This window comes from Oncorhynchus masou, chromosome 23 (assembly GCF_036934945.1).
Source record: "Oncorhynchus masou masou isolate Uvic2021 chromosome 23, UVic_Omas_1.1, whole genome shotgun sequence".
In the NCBI taxonomy this organism is placed as follows: Eukaryota; Metazoa; Chordata; class Actinopteri; order Salmoniformes; family Salmonidae; genus Oncorhynchus; species Oncorhynchus masou.
In genome coordinates, this window is record NC_088234.1 from 48,988,163 (window position 1) to 49,002,870 (window position 14,708).

The 14,708-nt window shown below is 44.3% G+C and overlaps 1 protein-coding gene across 6 annotated transcripts in view; it reads left to right on the forward strand.

Moving 5' to 3' along the window:
* The window catches only part of LOC135510979 (latent-transforming growth factor beta-binding protein 1-like), a 140,665-nt gene continuing 125,957 nt past the window's right edge, over positions 1 to 14,708 (forward strand). For 5 of the 6 annotated variants that reach the window (XM_064932363.1, XM_064932365.1, XM_064932364.1 and 2 more), the window contains exons 1-3: positions 2 to 762; positions 1,596 to 1,666; positions 9,065 to 9,347. In XM_064932363.1, the coding sequence (XP_064788435.1) occupies positions 410 to 762; positions 1,596 to 1,666; positions 9,065 to 9,347 (707 nt within the window). In that variant the 5' untranslated portion in view covers positions 2 to 409. Of the gene's footprint in view, positions 763 to 1,595; positions 1,667 to 9,064; positions 9,348 to 14,708 lie in introns of all 6 variants that reach the window. The other variant, XM_064932367.1, reaches the window with a different exon arrangement.

Sequence of the window (14,708 nt, forward strand, 5' to 3'; positions counted from 1 at the left end):
TTAAAGAGTTTTCAATCTCATCTTCAGGGTAAAATATTGCACAGACATAGCCATAGCAGCCGTAACATCTGCTGTCCAGCTCCCCCCTACCCTGAACAGGGATAAAGGAGTGTTATATTCTGTTTTTAGATCCATGATCACGTTTTTACATTTATTATTTACTATTTTATTTTTCACTTTTTAAAGTTTAAAGATAACTAACTACGTTTTTAGTTATCGTTTTTAAATTCGGGCTGCAAGGCGAAGTATAGACGAATATGTTCAGGGATATAGAACTGTTTTACTTGCGTTAAAGTCGGGAGTTTTTATTTTCCAGATTCAGACTGCGCAGAAGAAACATCCGACCATCAAGGAATTTGTGATAAAGTTTTCAGAAAGTATTCTGTCTTTACGCGTTTACTGACTGGATATGGCTTGGATCAGATGGGACCTCTTGTTTTCTATAGGTTTATTCATGTCACCAGCATTTGTGTCCACGGATCAGAGTGGCTTTAGGAGATACTACGTGTTGCAGCCAGGTCCGAGCGGGACGGACAGGGTACATGTGAGTTCCATTTCTTCGCGCTCCAGTGCCACAGGACAGCCCCATGCCTACAATGTGGAGCTCACGGCCAGTTACGGTAACCAGGTCCGAACCCGTAGGATGGGCAACCAAGCGAACCCGATCCCGCTTCGCCAGGATACACAGTTTACTCAGCACCAGCAAGTCATTCGGCAGACCAGCCACAACGTTCACCAAAGTCACCAAATGAAAATTTCAGGGTAAGTTAACCAGTGGGTGTCTGAAAATAGTTCCTGTTACAGAAGGGTTCATCTGTCTATAGGCTACTTATCCTCTTGGATATCAAGGTGGTCTGGTATACAAATGTATTGCCTATGTTGGGTCAACGTACTACTTACTGTACTGTAGTCATGCACCTGGTAAAGGAACTCGCTTTTAGTCTGGCCAAAGTATTCACTATAATAATTAACATGAACATACAGTATGATGGTTGTTAAATGAATAGTCTGCAAGACCATCTTAAATGATACAGTGCATTTGTTTCTGGTAGCCTTTTGATATTTCTGACATATCAAAACACGTGCAATACTGTAGGCTACTTGTTTGAGACATTTAAACTAATTCATTTCAAGTTCAATGTATCACTTCTGACCTTCTTTTTTTTACCACTTTGGAGTTGATATGAAATAAAGAAATGTATTAACATCCACTCAAAAGAGAGAAAGAAAAACAGCTAATTTAAAGCACTGTTCTAAAATAATAAAGTATGCTCAAAGGAAACTAAGAAGTCAAGTGAAATGGCCTGTTGTATTCAGGAGCAAGACCAGAATTTGCAGGGCCCCAAGTCGCAGCACTCTCAGATGTATGATTAGTGGGAAATTCCCACAGTCTCAGCACCAGGCTAGGGACTCCCAGCTTCACCTCCAATAAAAGGAAACCCCCAAAAAACAGATCTGGCCCAGTTTTACGGGTTCATCTCAGCCTGGGCGGCACAGGTGGGTCACTAGGCCCACCAGCAAGTGAGTTTTAGGCAAAATGAGTTTGTCTTGTGTGTGTGACAATGCTCGATCTCTGTCTCTGGGTGTTGTTGCAGGGTGAATGTCTGTGGAGGGCAGTGCTGTCACGGATGGAGTAAGGCCTCTGGATCGCAGCGGTGCACCAAGCGTGAGTATCCACTACCACAGCCGAGCCGCTGCCGCAGGCGGGCCAAAAAGGTGCAGAGGTTCAAAATGTTCTTCCAAATTCTTGATGACAGTCTTGGATTCGCAATATATTGTACATGGCACCTCATAACTTATTCCTTTGGAAAATGTACACAATCGTCTTTACTCCCGTTGTTCAGCAGGCAGATCTGTGCCAGAATACCAGCATCATACTGAATATATATATAATCCATCCAGTATACCTACGTCACCTACTCTACTTGGAAAGTCACCCAAGCATGCATGCATGCATACACGCATGCACGCACGCACGCACGCACGCACGCACGCACGCACGCACGCACGCACAGACATACATACATACATACATACATACATACATACAGACATACAGACATACATACATACATACATACATACATACATACATACATACATACATACATACATACATACATACATACATACACACACACACACACACACACACACACACACACACACACACACACACACACACACACACACACACACACATACATACATACATACATACATACATACATACATACATACATGCACGCACGCACGCACGCACGCACGCACGCACGCACGCACAGACATACATACATACATACATACATACATGCACGCACGCACAGACATACACACATACATGCACGCACGCACACAGACAGACAGACAGACAGACAGACAGACAGACAGACAGACAGACAGACAGACAGACAGACAGACAGACAGACAGACAGACAGACAGACAGACAGACAGACATACATACATACATACATACATACATACATACATACATACATACATACATACATACATACATGTATGTATGTTTTGAAGGTGCCTTTAGATGATTAGCAGTGACAGATTGGAGAACAGCACCTTTCTATGCTACTCTATAAATAACTGCCATTGCTGACAGTGACTCTGCCCACCTGGGAACAATGACAGGACTGTCAGTGTGTTAGGGCCCGTGTTGCAGAGTCATGAGAACACTGTTATTGCATAGGAGTAGGCGCACAGGGTCGGCCCGAAAGAGAAACAGGTTTGGAGTGTTTTATACCTCTTGGCTCGGCCCCATCATCTGGATCTCTTTCCTATTCCACCGTGAGGCTTTGCCAGCTGGTTATATAAGAGACAGACGGTCTCTCCGCGCCGAGTCTGGTGGACCTCCTGGGGAAACCAGGGCTTACGTTTTAGTCTAGGACCCCTGATTCATATGTTTTATAGGCCCAGTGTGCCTGCACTACTCTGGTCTGCTCCCACTTAAGACTGCGCTCCACTTAGTAGACTGGCATGGTCTCCTTGGCATGGTCTGAGGCAGCAGAGGTTGGGTGGGGGAGTGGGTGCAGGCATGCAATCCACCGTGGGGGAATGCTACTGTTTACATGGGAACGGGAAACGCTGTGCATGGTCTCTGGAAGAGAACCAATAGTGGACATTCCTACAGTACCCAGGGCTTTAATTGGTCCCTTTGATGTCAGGATCAGAGTCCAGTATGCCCTATTGTAGCTAGATGCTGGAATCTGGGGGGACAGGATGGAGTAAGATGAAATGTTACAGGGAGTTTCAACGACTGCTTTTTTACAAATCTACGAAGATCTTTGTGCCACTAGATTTATTTTACTGTACAGTTGCTCTTTCTGGGAAAATGGCTTTATGTTCTTATTTTCTCAGCTTATGCCCAGGTCATCTGGTGTTCACCGCTCAGTTTATGATTTTTCACTGGCCGTGATATTAATATTTACAGTAGTATAGCACCAGCGAAGCACTGTGAGGAGAAGTTCCATTCATCTATAGCAATGAATTGCTTTAGACAACCCTAATAAATATGATGAATAATGCAACTATGATTGATGAATTAGTGTAACCGACCAATGCATACGCTTGGCTTTTCTTCCTTATTTTCATTGTGCTTGTTTTTTCCTACATGGAAAAATATTATAATAACTCACTCCTGGGCTATAGTCAGTCATATCTTTTATGGATCGCTCTCTATAGCTTTTGCTCAATTAGTTTTTCAGGATCAGCTCTCTTCTTTTCTCTACCTACCTTGTCACTGAAGGTAGACTAGGTTGTAAATCCACCCCCTAAATGTTTCATGGGGTTTGATTTCCAGGACACCCCAGCCCCCACTACCCTCATCGAAAATGCTAACAAAAGGGTTCCTTAATAGATATTCATTTTGTTTGTTCTGGCAACGCCTTACACGTGGCCTGCTGGCATGCTGCATAAAGTGCTCTTTCAGGTTGTCAGTCACGCCAGCAACCTCCCACCAAGGCAAGCCCAGCTTTTCATTTTGCGGGTTGCTAGTAGAAGCTGTGAAAATCTTACCATACATTACCGCTAGGATATTAATCCATTATATTTTTCATGCCAAGCCACCCACAATACATACTCAAGAATGTATGTGCATTTAAGAGTGAGTGTAGCTCATTTTAAAACGTTCCTTAAACAGTGACACAGAGAGCTGAAAACCTGGCCTATTTAATACATAGCAAATGGACCAAGCATGTTTAATCAGGAAGCTGTTATTGTCATTCTTTATGACATGACATCATGCTGTAACCATGACACTAATGTTGATAATATGTTATACATGTTTTGCACCTTAGATTAGATTGTTTGTTTATTTATTTGTTTGTCTTAATGGCATCCAGACAGTTTTAACCATGTGATGCAGATGTTACAAACACCTCTCTGTCCTCTTAATGGACTGTAATATGATATAGATGATGAGCAGACATCCCAAGGATTCACTCAGTCTATTCCTGACGCTAAGAATGTAGTCTAACGACATGTGATTATTGAATTGCAGAGCGGAATAGCACTCTGTTTTTTTCTGCTATATTCAAGACTATCCGCAACAGAAAATAGCTTGTAGTATTAATAGATATAATAACAAATGCCACTTAACATTCACTTTTATACAAAGTGACTGACAGTACAGTGAGTGCATTCATATGTGATCCCTGTGGGTATTCAATACACGACCTTGGCGTTGCCAGCTCTTACCAACTCTGAGCTGTGTATTAACACCCGGGAGCAGTCATTTCCTGTACCTATTCTACCTACACTATCTGCAGAACTGCAGTGTTCCTCTTTAATATTACAGCTGTCCATAACCATATTACCGCAAGTTCAATTCAAGAGAATAAAAAGACAGGAGTAGAAATGAAAGATAAAGATTGTTAGACTTTTTTGTCTGAGAGAGACCCGTGTTAGATGGTCTTCCAGATCCCTTTGAGGTTCAGGCAGCAGCATCTCCATCAGGCTTAATCCCTCCGCTTCCACTGGGGTCTGGCGGGGCTATGTACAATGTGGAGCCGCATGGTAATCGAATGCTTTTTAAAGCTGCCCAGTCCATTTCTCCCTTAACTGAGTGCAACCCAAAAGTAAGCAGACCGGGCCAGACAAAACAGAACATGAAAATATTTCACTTCTGAGTAGCTGCACGGCACAGCTGAGGAGCAGTCTTCATTTTTCACAAAGGATCGCTCAAGAAGAGGCTACTTGAAACTCCCCCAAAGTTAAGAGAATGTGACAGGTTCAACCATTTTATATATTTAAATGCCCAATGCAGCCGTTTTTATATAAATTGAGTACCTTACTAACAGATTTCCATAAAAATGGGCAAAAGTAGATTTTTAGCAACATGTTTTTTTCCTCAAGCAATAATTTTGCTAGGACTGTCTGGGAGTGGTCTGAGTATGGAGGGGGAAACTGAAAACTAACTGTTATTGGCAGAGAGGTTTGGAACACTTTTTGTTATTGGTCTATTAACCAATTTATTGCATGGTGATGTCACCATCTAAATCCAAAACTCCCGCCCATGCAACCTGTTGATTAGAAGTTCCTGTGCAGATTGTATTTTCAACCATTAACTCTCAGGAAATAAAACGTAAAAATTCACACTTTTACCGTGTTAATTTAATCCGCTGTTGTACAATATGATGTAAAAAATAATAATAATATTTTTTTTTTTACTGCACTGGGACTTTAAGTTCTCTCGTGCTTTGCCTTGCGTGTCCCTAAAAGACAGCGCAGGATGCTGAAAGCAAATGATGCAGCCAGATACTGTAGTGATGTGGATGAGATGGACTAACAAAGATGTTTTGTGCTCTTGCTCCACATCCTTAGTTGAGGGTCATTTAAAGATGCTGTAGCGCTCACAGGGCTAGTCCAATCTATATGAGAAATAAAACTATAGCCAGTTGGAAGAGGCAGAGAAACTCTTTTGATAATGAACAAGGAAAGACGTTACTGTGAAATTAATATTTAAAACGCTCCTGTAATCCAGGTAATCCCACCATTATATCTGATATTTAATGTTCTCAGAACAACTTGATGGAATATACTCTCCATCTGAATACTGCTACTTTGTGTCTTGGTCACTGTTGCGTTACCAGGACTGCCCTTTGCAGACCTCATAGCCAGGCTTTATTTTCCTGATTACTTGACGTTTCCTTTGTGGATTTCTTTGGTTACTCAGGGCCGTCAGGTATGTGTTTAGTCTCTGGGTCTCCTCTCTACGCATACATACCATGCATTTCTCTGCGATCGCAGCCGCCTGCCAACACCAGGCGAGCACGACTCGGACGTTTCTTTTGCCAAGCCAGAGAGCTAAAGGGAGGGAATGAAAAAGAGGGGGAAGGGGGAAGAAGAGCATAATAAATCAGGGAAATCAGTCCATTCTTAGACAATGGAAATGTGTGACGAGAGAGATGGAGGAAATAGAGCGGTGTTCATCTCAACCCAGCACCTGGTGATTTATGATTAGTCTGCTGATTGAGGGGAACGTCTGTGGCTGCTGTCATTGTACGGTGCCTATCCAGACGCCCTGGATCTGGAGCAGCAGTTAAGTGGGGTGAGGACCAAGTATGGGCACAGTACCATGGCAACAGGAATGTCTTAATCGACTTGGCTCTTCAATGTCTGACACTTGGCTGGAAGTTTACAATGCTGCTGCTTATTCAATGGACAGCAACAGAATTAAATGTGGTCTTGTGTTAACTCCAGCGATAAACACAATGATTAGCTCTAATTGATAGAAATGGCCATTGAGGCCCAGACTGCTTGAGTCAGCAATGTAGGGGCTCTGTCTCTGTCCTACATATTGTACAGGAGGTGGGCAGACAGACACAGTTTATATTGAGTAGAAGCATGAGTGAGAAAAAAGACATCAGGCAAAAAGTAACATTTTCTATCTTGTCAAACACAGTATTCACACAACTGCAACACTATTTCAGACCCAATTTAACTGTGTGTGTGAGGAAAGAATCAGGTAATAAAAACCTTGTGTCGTCCGCTGCCTTGGGAATCAGTGAGGCTTTTGGGATTGGTGTGGACAGGCTGTAGGATGGCTGGTTATTCAACTAATGGTACATCCCCTAACACCTGCACTAGAACATTATTTCCTGAGAGAGGGAGTATCCCCCCCGCCCCCCCAAACACATACATTTTTGTATTCCGTGACAGACCTTTGCAGACTCCAGCAACGCTCCCTATGAGTCAGCCGAGTTGTAGTTTCATCAAAGTGTAATGTCAGTTTGAATTATATATTTTCCCTCCCCAGCTAACACTTAAATCGGCATCACTTATACCGTGCCCTTGTCACAGAACAGCGTTCTGTGTAGCCCTACCTCTGCCTGAGAGGAACTATTCACAAACAGATGGCAGCCTTACTCAGGTCCGGCCTTACTCAGGTCTGTGATGTAATCGCCCCCTGATGCTTGTTGCACAGCATGCGTTCATCAGGTCTTGTGTGTCTGAATAGCTCAGTGGGGGGGAGAAAGCGCTGAGCCAGTGGTGAACCAGTTGTAGATGCCCATCGAGAGAGAGGGATTTTTTCTTTCAAGCCTCTCATTGATCACTTTCACAAATCAAAAGGAGCTAATGAGGAGTGTGGTGGAGGAACACCCCCTCAGGGACCCTGTGGGGCTGGGGAGAGAGAGACCCGTCACTTAGCCTTTTCCTCTCACACTTCACACACGTGTAGCCCACTGGAATTTTGGCTCAGCTGAAAGCAAGTGTGTGTGTGGTTGAAAAATGCTTTGTAATTGAAAAATGTCTGCCCCAGTCCTGTGTCTTTTAGAGAAAAGAGCCCAATGTAATTACAGGTGACCTGCAAGTATCCTGTATCTAATTCAAAGAAAACCCCAAATACATACATACACACACACACACACACACACACACACACACACACACACACACACACACACACACACACACACACACACACACACACACACACAGTCCCTCTCTCTGATGCCCCAACCCACCGCACATGATGTAATTGCACCAGGGACTCCAGTCATTGATTGCAGGGCCCCTGCTTGAGTAAAGCACCACCAAACCCTCAGCTTTGGGATGGGTGGGGAGATATTCACTGTGTGGGGAACCATGGAGTTGGTATTTACATTGGCTGCTAATAATGACAGAGAGAAAGGCATGGGAACACTTTTCTCTGACTATGATTGTTAGGCATTCAGATTTGGTCTTTTTTTAAATTCCTGTCCCTTTTTTATGCAGGACAGAAAGTTTATTATGAATGCTCAGTACTGTATTTGTTAACCAGGAGGAAAAAAACATGTTTGGTAATGCATTAATTCATTTTTTTCTATTTTGTACATTACTTCTGGTTTGAATAATGACTATATGGCACCTAAATGAATCCCTCTGAGTTTCCTCAATAAATGTCTGAAAATTCACTGAGGGGACAAAACATTAGCTCTTTCCATGACACAGACTGACCAGGTGAAAGCTATGATCCCTTATTGATGTCACTTTATCAGTGTAGATGAAGGGGAGGAGACAGGTTAGATAAGGATTTTTAAGCCTTGAGACATGGATTATGTATGTGTGCCATTCAGAGGGTGCCTGGGCAAGACAAAGGATTTAAGTGCCTTTGAGTGGGGTATGGTAGTAGGTACCAGGCACACCGGTTTGAGTGTGTAAAGAACTGCAACGCTGCTGAGTTTTTCACACTCAACAGTTTCCTGTGTGTATGAAGAATGGTTCACCACTCAAATGGTTCACCACTCAGCCAACTTGACACAACTGTGGGAAGCATTGGAGTCAACATGGGCCAGCATCCCTATGGAACACTTTGGACACTGTGTATGGTCCATGCCCTGACCGATTGAGACTATTCTGAGGGCAAAGGAAGTTGAAAGTCAATATTATGAAGATGTTCCTAATGTTTTTTACACTCAGTGTAGCTACCAAAGTGCTCCCTGAGGCAACGTCATAGAGGTGGCTTTTAACATGGGATATGTCTGCTTCTGGAGTGTGCGCCCGTGTGAAAATGTACACATTGCCGTCTTACTCTGTCTTTCTCTTTTCCCCCTATGTTTTGTGCTGCAGCCAAATGCCTGCCCCAGTGCCAGAATGGAGGAATGTGTCTGAGGCCCCAGCTCTGTGTCTGCAAGCCGGGCTTCAATGGCAAGGCATGTGAACAGAAGACCATGCCCACCTCCTCCATCCCAGCGCAGCCAGGGAACGGCCACACCAATGGACACACCAATGGCCGTAGCATAGTGCCCCAGAGGCCCATCCCCCAGCAGGGTTATGCCCCAGTCCCTGTCAGCAACATGGCTCAGATGACCCTGACAGTCAAGAAGTCCCCCCACCTTGTCCGACCCCAGCAGTGAGTATTCTCTCTTCAGCTGCAGAATGTGGTTGACAACCCCCACTGGTGTCCATTTATTGTATATATGAGAATGGTTGAAATGGTTTGGTTAAGCCATCACTCTCTTCCAATCTGTTTTTGTTTCACGCTCCTCACAGTTTATTAGTAGTGGAGTCGAAGTGGTGCATACTGTCAAACAAAGCTTGAGTTGGTCGGAGGGCTCATCTGTAAATAATCATACAGGCACTTTGCTGGTGCCCCACGGTGTCAGAGAGGACAGCGAGGGCCTCAGCCCGTTCTCCATAGCAATTAGGGTCATGTGAAAACAACTTTTTCTCTGTGAGAGTTTTAACAGCGCTCTTAAGACTGGACTTCCTCCTACTGGTTTGATTGAGTTATTGTTGTTTATCAACTAAATATAGTTTTGTTATCACCATCCATTAGTGTGATGGGTTTAATCACTTAGAGCATTTTAATATACTGTATTTGAAATGGTGCAAGCTCCTGCTGCTGTTGGTTTGTTTTGCCTGTCACTACAGTAGACTGTTGGAAAATGTGCAATCACATTGGACGTGGCGCAAGGCCCTCGTCTTGTCAAGAGTAATCAGAGTGAATGCAGACTTTGAGTAAATCTCTGTTTTCACTCGAATGTGGGGCAATGTGTTGATAGAAATGTCCAAAATTTCCTCACATCGGGTCCAAGAAATGTTGGCACGGGTTGTTTAGTTCTGATATTGATGAATGATATTTAAAATGTTAATGAATCCATTTTATGTGCTGTGTTCTACGTGAGTTCGCTGTAAAACGTCTGAGGTTTTATGCGTTTCTCAGGCGGTGTAATTGCTCCCAGATCTGTGTGCTCAAAAGCTGCTCTCAATTTCCACTGGGGCTTATTTCTCTCAGAGAGCTGTTCCCCCATCACTCATTAGAGAGAAGGAACATGTCATCTGATATGTCGAAGAAAAAAATTATCTCAAGGTCAATCATTCATAATCAGATCAGTTAGCTATGCAGGGAAAGTAATAAAGACTTAATTGTATACTCTTAAAAAAATGTATTTCTACTAAATGTGTCAAATTTCGGTGCAGTTTCAAGAGATTTCAGATAATACTCTGTATTTTTATTTAAAACGAGAGAGAGTGTCCTGTGGGATAAATGGACGACTGGACCAATGGCTGGTTTCAGTGAAGCCTCTGACCCTGTCTACAAATGACACATGCCTTCTGATCCCATCAAAGAGAGGGTCGTCAGGTCAGTGGAATGGGGTTCCTTTACTGATGGGATTTCATTGGTCAGATCCCCACAGTGATGTAACTTAATGGATTAACCTGTTAGCATCACTCTAGTTTATTTAACCCCAATGCTATTATGGCTAGTATCGGATCTTTGTACCACTGTTTTGTTTGTGTCTGGCGTGTCCTCATTGGTTGGCGGATTGCAAGAGATATCAATGGCACTTAGGGTGTGTTTTATCATGCGGTTATTGGTTCAGTCATTTAGGCTAAGTATAAGAACCTGCTGTGCTGTGGAGTGTCTCCCCCCATCATTTATCTATGTGGGGTTGAAGAGGTCTGGACTGGGCCCTGGTAGTACTGGAGTTGATGGTTTACAGGGAGAAGATGAGATTTAGAGCCCAGAAAGTTGTGTGTGTGTGTGTGTGTGTGTGTGTGTGTGTGTGTGTGTGTGTGTGTGTGTGTGTGTGTGTGTGTGTGTGTGTGTGCGCGCGCGCGAGTGCATATGCGGGGTGTGTGTGTGGTGTGCATATGCGGGGTGTGTGTGTGGTGTGGTGTGCATATGCGGGGTGTGTGTGTGGTGTGCATATGCGGGGTGTGCATATGCGTGGTGTTACTTCATTCACTCAGGGGAAGTAATAAGGCAAAATGAGAAGAGTGAAGCAAAGGTGGGCAGCACAGGTGGCTCTATAGCCTCCTTAATACCTAAAGCCGCTGCTTTTAATAAGTAAACGTGACACCCGTCTGCCTGTATCTCATTCATGCCCACATTACAGTAGAGCAGGAAGGTTTAAGCATATTCGCTGATATTCATACTGTAAACTGTGATGGCAATTAGGCTCTACATGTATATCTCTGCTACTCTAATGGGACCTCTATGGTGAACCCTGTTATTCAGTGGTACTGTATGGTGTGTCCATGGAGTAGGCCAGGCTGTGCTCTATTTGAACTCCTGCCCCTGTGGTTCTCAGTCACCTGACCCTTTGACAGGCCTCGGAAAGCATGTCAAGTGCTGGATAGTTTGTGTGAGAATGACCCGATGTTGTGGGTCAAGTAATGACTTTCTCACTGTGTGTCTTTTTCTCCTTTTGCCCCCCCCCTTTCTCAGAGAAAACCCCTGCAGAGCCATGTGTCATCCGCCCACATCAGTTTTAAGTAACATTCCCCATTTCAAACATGAGTCAAGTCGTGTAATCATATCTGCCTTCATATTAATCATTTCCTACTGGTCATACACTAAGCCTTACACAAATTCCCCCCCTGTTACTCAGAAGCAACGCTTGTATTGATCTGTTGGTGGGGTTGGGGTGAGGACTGGGTGGATGAGGAATGAATGACCTCAGCACCTGTAGGGAGAGTGACTGACTCAGAGGGAGAGGTTTGGACAGATGGCACACTCTTCCTCCTCCCTCTCTTCCTCTCTCTCCCTTGCAGTGTGAGCCGCAGACATGCTGTGAGTGTGTTGATGTTTCCAGGTCCTTTTTTACAATGTATGTGTAACGCAGGAATTTCCTTGTGATGCCAGTATGTTCCTAGTTACACCCAGGAAGTTGGCTATTTCTCCTCTCTCTGGTTTTTCATTGTAAGAATGGAAAAATGGAAACTGTATCCAAGCAGCAGTTGAGTAGAATCCCACTGGAACCAAATGAATCAAACGGGATGAGCTCCACATTCCAAGTGTGCAAGGTGCTGGGTCTTGTTATTGAGTCAATCAGAGAATCAACTAACCACAACAGAGCACTGACATATGTGAGTATCCTCCTCTGTCTCTCTCTCTCCTTCGCCCTCTCTCTTTCTTTTGCGCTCTCTCTCTCTCTCTCTCTCATCTGACTATGAGACTATGAGTGCGCTCTGTTGAAGTTCACTGGGTTCATTACGGTAGAGCGGAGTGTGCCGGTTCTCGTGGGGAGGACTTGGAATGGTAGCAGGGGCCGGTGGTGGAGTGTGTGAGTGTGGCCAGAGAATTTGAGTGCTGAAGGCCGAGACTGCACAGGTTCACCCCCTGTCAATGATCTGTTTATATAGAAATAAGCAAGATCTTCACTCTGATATTTCAGACTACCAGGCTCTTGTAACCATTCCTTGGATACAGTGAAAAGAAATCTTTCTTTTTTTCTATTTAATTACACAGCCGTTGCCAGCACACCCAGTCTTGCCAGATATTTTGTTGAGACTGGAATAAGATCTTATGTTTATAACTTCTCCCTTTCCCTCTCTTCGTCTACCCTGACTTTTCAGCTCTTTCTTGCTGGTATATTTAAATCTTAGCTGCAGTAGACACCATTGTATTTATTTGACAGAGTAACAACATTTCATGCATGCTGTCGTTGATGGTAGAAATCCTTTAAATCTCAGCCTGAAGCCAGATTCTGATTGGACTGTTCCTTACTACAAATTGTACCCAAATAACCCCAAACATATTATTAGTGTTTGTTGTGTCTGCTCCAGTCACAACAAAGCATTGACCTCCCATTGACCTCACACAGTCCATGTGATGATCCTCTTCCTTTTGTCCCTGTTTTGTAAACCATCCTCGTACTACCTGTGTTTGGTCTGACTCTTAAAGACCTTTGATGTCTACAGCCACCTGTTCAGAATAGAGCCAGCCTCGTAGATTAAGTCAAAGAGATGAAAAGAGCAACAAAGAGTGGATGAGGCTCCTGTGTCACTGAAACTTTAGCTATGCCCATGAGAGAAGACCGCTTTAAATTGCTATACTGTGTTATAGGAAATCTGCAACCATTTTTCTCAGACCCATCTCCATCCCAGAGCTTCTAATGTAAGCACGTGACCAGCTGGTTTCTATCTCCCAGGCAGCAGGCTATAGTGTCAAAGAACACATTTGTCCATTATTTTTCTCTCTACCTCTGCTGCTGCTGATGGTGGAATTGCAGTGGCTGTTAAGAATAGTCTACTGTGGGGCCCTCTTACTACAACAGAGGGCTTCTGTTTCAGTGTTGTGGTTGGAGGACCACACTCATACCTTTGTGGCTGGTCAGAGCCTCCTAAGAGGGTGCCTCTTAAGAAGGTAGCTTTGCTGTGAGTCGGCGAGCATTTAGAGTCAGCAGAGCTGGGCAAGGGAGAGACCAGCCCAACCCTGACCTCTCACCTCTCGTCGTTTGGGAGGAGGTAAAGAGATACCCCCTTCTATTCTAGGAATGGGGAGTGATGAGAGTGGTAGGGGTTGAAGTGTTTTCACCACTGACACGCACACGCACTCACATACACATTTACTGTACATAGTATTCACTCACATGCACTAACACATGCACATCAAACATACTTTCTCTGTCACTCTCATACACAGACATGCACACGTATTCACATACGAAAACAGGATGGCTATTTAAGAAGCGATGCAGGAAAGAGGGGGCTATTTACAAGGCTATCACATTCTGTTTATTTATACTGTGCCAGAGGGCCTGTGGATGGGCTATGATATGAGCTGTGTGCAGAGTGACTGTTCCTCCTGTCTCTCACCTCACCCTGCGGCCCTGTCTCTGTTCCCACGCACTGTGGCCTGGCTGGGGCCCGGTGAGGCCTGAGATCACAGCCCATGGACTGTCAATCAGACAGGAAGAGCATTGCCCTTTACTTTCAACCTTCAACCCCACACAAATCCTCCACTGAGCTCCCGGACGGAACATCAACAGAAACATGCTCTTCCTGTGACCTGGCCCTCATTAGACTCCCAGTATAAATATTCACCCTCAAAGTTCACTATCTTAGGCAGGGTGAACTTTGGCCTGGTTTCATTTTTTATCATCATGGGTGGGACTCGGTTTTGACTAGGTGGTACACAGCTACGACCGGAAGTGTCTTTTTCATTAGGAAAATTAGGTTAGGAAAATTAGGTTAGGGTTAGCTAAAATGCTTTCCTAACCTGTTACGGAAATTCACTTCCGGCCATAGCCGTACTCCATCTCGTCACAACCATGGGGTTCCCCCTCCAGTCCCAGTGGTATGCATTCCCAGTTCCATGTGAAATCGCCCTCTCAACGGCAGCCATTGGGTTGCGGTAGTGAAATGCTTTTTCCTTCTCCCTAGCCATGGCTTCCTACTTTAAGAGGAAAAGGACTGCCCATGTGACAGATTGTTCCCTCCTAGATTTCCCAGCGAATGATTGTTGAAAGCCTGGTAATCTCTC